This window comes from Schistosoma haematobium, chromosome 1 (genome assembly GCF_000699445.3).
Source record: "Schistosoma haematobium chromosome 1, whole genome shotgun sequence".
Taxonomy (NCBI): domain Eukaryota; kingdom Metazoa; phylum Platyhelminthes; class Trematoda; order Strigeidida; family Schistosomatidae; genus Schistosoma; species Schistosoma haematobium.
This window is the reverse complement of record NC_067196.1, coordinates 62909889-62920817: the sequence shown is the minus strand read 5'-3', so window position 1 is coordinate 62920817 and position 10929 is coordinate 62909889. Positions and strand designations below refer to the sequence as shown.

Here is a 10929-nt window from a genome sequence, read left to right as displayed (position 1 = left end):
CTGAGTCAGTATTCAACAATGTTAATGTCTAACTTCAACCAATCCACGAAACTGCGCCACCGTCCACCATTGTTTTCAATAAGTTACTATCTCACAACAGACCCGGTTGAACTCCATTAGTCACATCTTCAAGGTTTTCCATAATAGTAGTGTAACTTCAATTAATTCATAAATTCAACGATTAAATTAATAAATGAGAATTATTGTTAAAATGTGCTTTATTTTATAATAAAAAATAAAACGAACAATTAATATCACATAGTGGAACTGATGGGAAACAAAAATTCCCAAATTTTTTCAGATGATCAATTAGGAATTCATTTCCAAATTTCACTTCACACAAAGACAATGGAAACTAGAGATGAACGATTGAAACGAAAAAAAGTAATAATAATAATTATTATATTAATAATAATAATGCAAATTTACATAACAAAAACGAGAAAAAAACAAGAACGAAAAGTAATCCCTCATCGAATTTCCAGATGAATTCTCTTCTATCAATTCATTCAATTAAATAGTATCTTGAATATATTGACAATTGTAATAAAAACAGTTAAATTTATTATTTCAGTATTTTATGGTTATTCAATAAGAACTTTCGTCTAAATTTGATCGAACAGTTTCACAGTATTTGGGCACCAAGTTGATGTAAAATATTCTTCCTCTTTTGCGGATATTGTTTAACACTTAAAAATGCATTTATTCTTTGATAGATGGTTTTTTTTGTGAAAATATTTAAGAAGTAGTGAAAATCATGGAATATATTTGACAACTGTTTCGTTACAATTCAAGACTCATCAATAGTACGAGGTCTTTAATGTTCTGAGATAGGATTTACTATCGTCTATTGGATAAACATCATTTAAAGGCATTTCCAATGTAAATAATATCGATATCTAATGTATACTTGTTCAAATGTTCTTTAAATAACGCATATTAAAGATGAAAATTGTTTGTTTTTTTTTAAAAAATAGTAACACGATATTAATAGTAGAAGACAAAAATAACTAATAATTTCATTTGTCATAAAAATTTACTCTTAATTTTGTATACTTTTTATCACATGTATAATAATGAGATTACTTTCAGAATCTGTGTTCTGCCAATAGTTGTCATTGACAGAAAGAAGTATTCATAACTTTACATTCACTTACGACATTTACTAATTAAATAGATTGGTATTGACTAATGAAATAATTTAAGTGAACTGTATTTCATAAAAAATAATCAAACCTATTTTGACAACAAAAGAATGAATGGATTGAGAAGTTGTATCATTTTTGTGGTGATCTTTAATCTGACTCCAGATTGATCATGTAAATGATTGTTATTGAAATATTCATGTCGGCTATCCTCGTATATAATTATCGACTTAACCTAAAATAAGTCGAATACAAGAATGGATTACGAATACGTATATTTCATACAATCGTTGATCCAGACAAACGAGCAGAGAAATGACGCACAGTGGAGAAGGTGTGTAAGCCAACTCCATTTAATCAAGCATTAATCGATATTTATAATCATACAAAAATAAGCTACAGACATGTGATGAATAGGATAAAAAGTGCACAAACATACGCTCATACAAAAACAGCCAAGATTGATAAGCAAATAATTAACAAGATCAAAATGTGACTCAAGAAGAATAAATAAATTGGTCTGTTCAGAGGCTACAATCAGTTATATAGGCTTTCATTATTCAATTTAAATATTCTAATCATTTATTTCTAATCTATCATCAATAAACTTGACGTATTTTAATTGATTATACTGGGACTACATCGAATAGTTTCATCTATACAACTAGTATATTTACTCTAGTCCTCAGTGCTAGGAAGAGAAGAGGATAGATATAGTTTTATTCATATTATTGAAGTCGAAGACATGGAATTAGTAGCACAATGTACAAACATATCACAATATTAATAATGATCACTTGTTTAGATAATCTAATATAAACTAATTGATACTATTAGTTTCTTAGTAAATTTTCAACTTAGTAACAATTGCTTTATCTTTCTTATAAAATGATCAATCATTCTATTTACTCATGTGATCATCGTGATAAATGTTTTGAATATGAAAACAGTTAGGTTTGTCTGAAATATCATTAATTAAATGTTCTTGAATAAATAAGAAAACAAAAAATAAACTACAACAATAAAAAAAAATTATTTAAGCATTAAATTGAATTAGTTAGTTAAAAGAAGAAAAAGAAGATAAGAAAGAAAAGAAAAGAAATAATAATCATCAGTAATATTTCAATTAAGTACCAATCTCATTTTATTATTCTGATATAACTAATCAGCTGATGTATTTCATTAATATATGATTCTATGGTGAGTAGTAATTTCTATTAATATGGCTTGATTAGTGATATACAATATAATTAACATGTACTGTATTGTATAATAGTCACAAATGAATTTCTATAAAATCAGAAAACATATTATAAATTCATTAATTTTTTTTGAATATTTTTCAGATAATTACAATATTTTTTCTTTTAAAATATTATTATTTAATAAAATCAGGAAATATTTTAGGACGAAACGGCCGTCCAGTGCTTCCAGGTTTTCCATGGTGGTCTAGCTTCAAATGACTCATGATATCGTCCATTGAAATTACCATAATATCCACAAACACCCCTTCTGATAATAATCAAAATATGCTCACTAGTGACTGGTTTCAAGAGGTATATCCTGGAGTTCTAATGAGAAGCAGTGACCAGTGGAGTTCAACCGGGTCAGTTGTGAGATTGTAACTCACTGATGACAATGGTGGATGTGTCGCTCAATTTCGTGGATTAGTTGAGGTTAGGCATTAACACCACTGGATGCCGGCTCAGTAGTCTAGTGGTTAAGTGCTCGCGCACGAAACCAGTAGGTCCTGGGTTTGAATCTCGCAAGGGGCGAGGTCGTAGGTGAGAAGTCCCACAATAGGACGAAACGGCCGTCCAGTGCTTCCAGGTTTTCCATGGTGGTCTAGCTTCAACTGACTCATGATCTTAACGATTGAAATAAATAATTGTCAGGATGACAACAAATGATTATAGGAATAATTTTCGCCTTAAAAGTTAATTTTGGCTAAATTCTTATCATAGTTTATATGATAACTTTTGATTTTGTGCCCCTATCGCTGTATAACGTAATGATACTGCTAATTAGAGAATAGTGATTAACCGACCGAACCAATGATTCATAAAACCCATACGAGCAGTTTAGAGTCTTTATCTGTTCCGGTTCCTACTTAGCTCTGCCTGTTAAGTCCAGAATACAAATCTCAGCTTCTGTGATATGAATCATTTACTTCAAACATATTGGGTTGATATATCGACCAAACAGATCATATCGTAACAGAAAACAGAAAACAACATTTGTACAAGATATAGCCAAAAGTGGCTGTGAATGTGGAGATAGAAATTGATAGGCTGGGAATAACTCAAGAATGGTAAAGCGTATAATAGTAGTTCACCAGTCAAAATAAAGTTTTTAATAAGAAGAATATGAATATACGTATTTTATTTACTTAACAATTATACAATAAAAGTATATGTATAGTATTAGTCCAGAAATAGATTTCAACAGTTACGATTCATTATTCTCATCGGTATATAACAGTTTACATTACACACAGACAACTGGTGAAAACCAGAATGTATTAAATATCTAGTATGGGACTCTTCAACTATAATCGTATTATTAGTTCAACAATCTCTATAAAACTTCTATTATAATAAATTCTTGTCATTTTATTATCTTTTATTATCATGAATTAATGTGTATTTCAAATATCCTACACATAAATGGACTATTTTTAAAATAGATTTCTTTTTATGAAATTATCTATTACATAATTTACATCAATATTATACACACCGTCTAAACTGATCTTATACTTTCAATTTGTTTGTTAATAATTCTACACTAATAGACTAATCATGCATAGTTGTCTTCTATCATTCTGAAATTCTTTAACTTATAAATTATTCAAATACTTTTAGTCATTCTTTTTAGAAAAAAAAAAACGTTCGAAACCCGGTATTTTTAAAGCTTATTTAACATACTTTATAACTTTGTTCATATAAATATTGTAATGTTCCAAACTTCTTTCTTTCCTTTTTTCTTATAAATAACCCATTCATCAATACTGTTACCACATTTAAACACAGAGAACTTGAAATTAAAATGAGATGGATTAAAAGTTCAGTTTTTTTTGTTTTTCTATTTATATCTATCATCATTATTTTGCATCAGCTATAAACACTTATTGATTGATCATTTGTTAGTTGGTCTATAGTGAAGGTAATTAAGTCAGTTTAATGTAATAACATTTTCTTAAATCTATTTTAGAGTAATAGAAATGATGTTTGTTTCTCATGTAAACATTAGATTTCTTGAAAATTTTCTTAGAAAATTTTATGTTTTTCATCGGTTTGTAATTCATTGATAGTGTAGTGAATATGAACACGAGTGGAAACAACCGAATGTATTTTACAAGAAATTACAGAGCATCTCACTAAAAATCTGAGAACCATATAGTAAATAGTTAATTTGCAACATATCAATCCATTGTTTCAAACTTGACTGTTCCGTTTGCAAATATCAGTCCATTATCTCAGATTTCATTGTTCTTGCATTTTCATACCGATCGCGTTTCGTTCCCGTTCCTTCCTTAACGATCTTCTACTGAAATACACTCTATTCTTGACCATCGTTATATACTACTTATGTGGATATAAGTAGGCCACACCACAATAGTAGTTAAACAAAATTGAGATAGAAAACAATTGATCAGTTACGTTTATACATATTGGATATCTTACGTAACAGATCTTTTTAAAAACAACTCTGTACTACAGTGAACATATTCAATGATTTATATGATGCAAATGATAAACAGTTGAATAAGAATCATGTTGAGTAAATCAATATGTTTCGCTTGGTAATGGACAGGTCAATTCATCAAATGGATATATATATATATATGCTAATGAATTTGTAGGTGGGCATATTTGTGAGTGTGTAATTTTGGCAAAGACGCCAACAAGTTTTGTATTATTAAAGGATTCATGATGACAAGTCACTATACTTTTTTTTTTAATATTTATGACAAAGTGGTAAATTTTTCGACTAACTATTGACAACTTAACATGAAAGCAAGTTATATTTTAATCAATAAATAACTTTAAATGCTTAAATAATATGGAATATATGCTTGCTGTATGAATTTATTACAGTACATGAATATATTAAATGATGATGGAGAGAATTCGTAGCTCAGAAGGGTGATAATTTTGTAGTCCAAAATGACAACAAAATCTTTATGATTAAACCATCCATCTCTGAAACTGTAACAGTTTATAAAAAAACCTATGAGCAATTAGAAATTCCAGCGAACAGTAAACAAACACGTAGTTGGGATTGGTAGTATTAGTAGTCAAAGTACAAATGGTTTTGTCGGTCGCCTGTTGCTTTTAATTAAGTAACTTTCAAAACACGGTGCATTCGATTTTTAGTAACGATTGATTAACATAGAGTTAAACTTGACTGATATAGATAGATCATGAATATAGATTGAACATAAATTAAAATGGTTATCATTCATTGATGAATAATGATGAGTATCCTAGTCTTGTAAAATATTAATCATTTCTATATTAGATAAGTGCTGACACTGACTGAGCATGGTTCGAGTCCGACAAAGCATTTCAACTCCTTTAATATTTCAGATATATCTTGTTGACAATCACCAACTAACAGAAAATTCAGATTCAGAATATCCAGTTAACTCTCTTCAATCATCTGACACAATTTTTTTAGTGACCAGTTAACAGTTGAAAAATTCCACTTAACTCTATCATCCAAGTTAGATCAAAAAGATGAGACTAGCGAAAAAAGAAAAAACAAAGGAACATGTCATAAATCGATATAAACATTATGCTTCATTGTTTTCACTTATTCTCTGAATACAAAAAATAATTAGTTAAAATCAATCAGGCGTTAACAACTGATCTATCAAATTCATATTTTAAAATAATACACTCGTTAATCGATTATTTGAATGATATTTAGTACGGCCCTGATGAAATATAGTTTAAGACAATGATATGTAGAAATTTGCCTGTATATTACTGATAATTGCGTGATTTATTATTTACAATATGAGTTTGTATAAATGTTTTGATGAAATAAATTTGAAACAGAAACTTGTCCATTGATGACTATAGTAAAGTATTACTAGTAATATTGAAGTGAACAAATTCAATAAACTTATGCATTATCTAGTAGTTAAAAGTATTCATGTATATTTGAGGATAAAACAATATTGAACTACCGAGAAAATTGTTTTATGAAACAACTATCTTTGGACTATATATGTATATAGGTATTCTGATCTGTTTAAACATCTTTTGGTCAGAAGTTTGTTTATTAACTACCTGGTCACTTATAATACAGTGAACTCAAGAGTTTACTCTGAATCAACGAAGAAGAAATTTTCTGTGATTTACTTTTCGAAAAAGATTTATTTCGTAAAGAACAAGTGTTTCATATGTTTCAGCGACCACATTAAAACGTTTATCAATGATGATAAACATCCTTACTTCCTACCAATACTAAAAGTTTCAGTCACGAAACAAAGGTATTTGTATAAATCTTTTTATTATCCGGTTTGTAGTTGACATCTTGTCATAATATCACAAACCAACCACTGTGCTGAGGATGTTAGATCCGCAGAGCTCACTTGGTGAATACCTTATTTTCGTAATTTTATTTTAAAAATTCGAATTTCTTGTTTTCGCGCCAAAAGCGCTCACTTTCACCTTCATGTTGTGTTTCCCACTTGGAAGAATCTTAAACGCTATGGGTTCGTTTTATCTTTTAGTATGTTATTTTGTAACGCTTCCCAAGGACAATTTTATATTGTAAATGTACGTTTGATTTGGCCTGTTGTTATTGCTCGTGCTTCCGGCTGCTTTCGGAATATATTTCCCTATTTCGAACTTGAACTTCTCTCTCTAGTTAGCGGGGCTGGGACGCGTCAGCTTATTGGTCTTTAGTCTCAGAGTCATTGTTCCGTTCTCAAACTAGGTGAACTCGTAATCACTTCAGACATAGCGCACTGAAAGCCAGTAAGCATGGACAGTTGTTCTGTTCTTGTATGCGATTCTTCACCAGTGCGCCTCGAGGATAAAACTCAGAGCCTTCAGGTTTCGCTTCAGATGCTTGGACATAATATTAATGAACCACCATCCAAACTTCTATACTAAAAACTACCATGTTTTTACTAGTAACTAATTTCGTAAGGCAATTCTTGAAATTCTAATAGGAAGCGGTAACCAATGGAGTTCAATCATCGAAGACACTGGAAGTTGGTTATGCAAAAACATGAATTGAATGAGGTTAGACATGTACAGCTGACTGGTTTAAAGACTAAGCATTCCTCAAGTGACCTGACGATCTTGGGTGTGATCTCCCATTGTACGGGTGAGGAGTCTAATACTAAGAAGAAATGTCTATACAGTCCTAACTGGCTTACAGTGGTTGCATAGCTTAACCTTCACAAACCAGTATACTGATAATTTTAGTACAAAAACGGCAAAATAAACTGAGAATTGCTACCATACTTTTGATTCCTTAACCTGCATAGCATGGTTTTACTTGTTTAGTTATTTGTTCCACCTCAACTCAAACAAATCAACACAGGTCTTTCTTAATCATTGCTGAATTCATATTTCCGCTGCAAAAAGATAATCACAAACTTTCGAACGAACGCCACTACATAGAATTCTGTTGACAGGATCAATATATTTCATTTCACGTTTGTAATTCACGTGCTATGTCAAAGTGTTCGTTACTATGGCGCAAAAAAAATTAACTGAAATAGCATTGTCCAAATTCTAGTTCAACTAAATCGTATAATATATCCCCGTGACAATATGATGGACATCTTTAGTGCCTGAATTTCTGAACAGATTTTCAATTCTATTGGATGCTTTTCTCCCTATGCATTGAGTAAAATTTCGTGCATCAGTTTTTTCCTGTTGAACAAACTCTAACTTTTTACTGTGACTACTACTTAATTAAGGTTACGTACACATCGAACCAGACAAGCCATATGACATTTTAAGGCATCATAAAAATCAGACGTTAACGTGGGTGGATTACAATGAGTACATAGTGTTAACCTGCCCACAACCCTCGCTCGTACATATATGTATATATATGCGTGGTCAGTTTGTCTATAAATAAATGCACACTGGTTCCATTTTTATCCTGAATTTGGCAACAGAAATTTTTCAGTCATTGTTTCCTTTTTCTGACTAGTTTACCAAGCCAATCTAAAAACGAAGTTCATTATTAATTCACCCAGATAGCTGATCACAAAACTCTCAATCTTCTCTCTTTTCGTTTATCTATGAACTTAAAATAATTATCATCTACAGAAATCTGTAGAAGGAAGAAAACCAACGACCATTAGGAATCGTGAATTCAGGATTTCCAGTGGATTACCTATCAATTAACCAACAATGCAGCATACTATTTTAGATTATTTTAAATTAATTTCAAAAAAACATTGGCAAGTAATAAACTTTGATAAGAACTATTATTTCTATTATTGACACTGTCTTACAGAGATTACATGAATATTTCCGAATTTCAAAAAACCAAATATATGTTTAACATATAAGTTGTTCAATAGTCTTGAAACACAACAGTTGACTATATAACCACCATTTATATTTAAAATTAACTGAAGATTTTGTGTTATTCAACGACATTTGATTTGTGTTTCATGAATTTACCATCATATATTTTTAAAAATTAACTACGGTTTAATTGAAAAGTACTGAGAATAACATTATTTAGGCCTGCAACAATCAATGTCCTAACTGTGGTGTAGTTATTTGGTATTTGTAAACAGATGTTTTTAACCTTATTTACATACTTGATTACACCTGTTAACCCTCATAGAGGAGTATAGGTCATCAACCAGCATTCTCCATCCAACCCTGTCCTGGGTAATCCTTTCCAGTTGTTTCCAGTTTCTATTCATTCTTTTCATGTCTGTTCCCAATTCCCGATGATGCGTGTTCTTTGGCCTTCCTCTTTTCCGCTTCTCTTCAGGATTCCACCTTAGTGCTTGCCTCGTAATGCAGTTTGATTTCTTCTTTCTTCATCTGGAAGCTGGTTTGTCCTCTCTTACAAGAGTCTGTTGCTGATGGCATCCGATCAACGGACATTCAGTATCCTTCGTAGACAACTGTTTATAAAGACGTGTACATTTTTGATGATGGTTGTAGTAGTTCTCCACGTTTCAGCTCCGTACAGTAGAACTGTCTTGATGTTCGTATTAAAGATTCTGACTTTAATATTGGTTGATAGTTTTTTCGAGTTCCATATGTTCTTCAACTGTAGGAATGCTGCCCTTACTTTGCCAATCCTCGCCTTTACATCTGCATCAGATATTGCTTGTTCATTGATAATGCTATCCAGGTACGTGAAAGATTCTACATTTTCCAGAGCTTCTCCATCAAGTGTGATTGTGTTGGTGTTCTCTGTGTTGTATTTGAGGATCTTGCTTTTTTTCTTGTGTATGTTGAGGCCTACTGATGCAAAGGCTTCTGCTACACTAGTTGTCTTCATCTGCATTCGTTGATGTGTATGGGATACAAAGGCCAAGTTATCTGCAAATCTTCTAATTGATTCCTAGCTGTTCACTGTATTCCGTGCTCTCACTCAGATGTTGAGGTCTTCATAATCCAGTCAACCACCTGAAGAAAGAGAAAGGAGGAAAGTGATCAGCTTTGTCTGACTCCGATCCTCACTTGGAATCCATCTGTCAGCTGTTCTCCATGCACTAATTTGTACCGTAGACCAATTTATGAATTCCGGATGATGTTGACGATTTTTCCCAAACACACTATAGAGTCGAAGAAGATTCCATACGGTTCTCCTATCCACTCTGTTAAACACCTTCTTATAGTCAAGGAAGTGAATACATGGTGACGAGTCCCACTCAGCCAATTGTTCCACAATGATCCGTAGTGTCGCGATTTGGTTTGTGCAAGACCGATCCTCACGGAATTCAGCCTGTTGATCTTGAAGTTGAGCGACTACCGAATCTGTCATCCGGTTCACCAACACTCTGTTGAAAACTTTTCCTGGTACTGACAGTAGTGTGATGCCTCTGTAGTTCTCACACTTGCTCAGATTTCCTTTCTTTGGAATCTTGATGAGGTATCCTTCTTTCCAGTCACTTGTTCATCCTCCCAAATCTTCCTGAATAGAACGTAGAATATGTTTGCAGTTGCTTTTATGTCTGACTTCAGAGCTTCAGCTGGTATACTTTCAGGTCGTGCTGCTTTCCCACTCTTGATTTGTCTGATGGCCATTCTGATTTCTTCCGTCGCTGGCGGAGTGACATCTATGGGAAGATCTGTGTGTGCTACTTCGATGTCCGGTGGATTCAATGGGGCTCGCCTATTCTAGAATTCTTCGAAGTGTTCCATCCATCTATTCCTCTGTCCTTGAATTCCAGTGATTGTCTTGCCTTATTTGTCCTTGACCGGTCTCTGATTAACTATATTTCCCTTCCAGTTTCTTCACTGTGTCATATAGTTATCTGATGTTTCCTTCTCTCGAGGCTTTCTCCACTGTCGTTGCTAGTTCTTTCATGTATTTCTGCTCATCGGCAATAATGCTCTTCTTCACTTGCCTGTTTGTTTCAGTGTATTCAACTTGCGTCTTCAATTTCTCTGCTCTTGTTCGGCTGTTGTTAATTGCTGTCTTCTTTTACTTCCTTTCTTGAATCTTGTCCAGAGTTTCGACAAAGATTCATTCCTTATGATGATGCTTCTTGCGGCCCAGAACCTCTTGACATGTTGAAGTTAATGCTTCTTTGAAACCCTCCCAGTTGTCC

The 10929-nt window shown here is 32.3% G+C and overlaps 1 protein-coding gene across 1 annotated transcript; it reads right to left on the bottom strand.

Annotated features, from left to right (window-relative positions):
* Nucleotides 1-216: 216 nt before the first annotated feature.
* Nucleotides 217-5976, bottom strand: MS3_00000876 (uncharacterized protein). Its single transcript, XM_051208469.1, has 2 exons — nt 4073-5976; nt 217-355 (listed from the first exon to the last, which is right to left on the bottom strand). The coding sequence occupies exons 1-2, from the start codon at nt 4247-4249 to the stop codon at nt 224-226; spliced, it is 309 nt and encodes a 102-aa protein (XP_051074762.1). The 5' UTR covers nt 4250-5976; the 3' UTR covers nt 217-223.
* Nucleotides 5977-10929: the final 4953 nt, after the last annotated feature.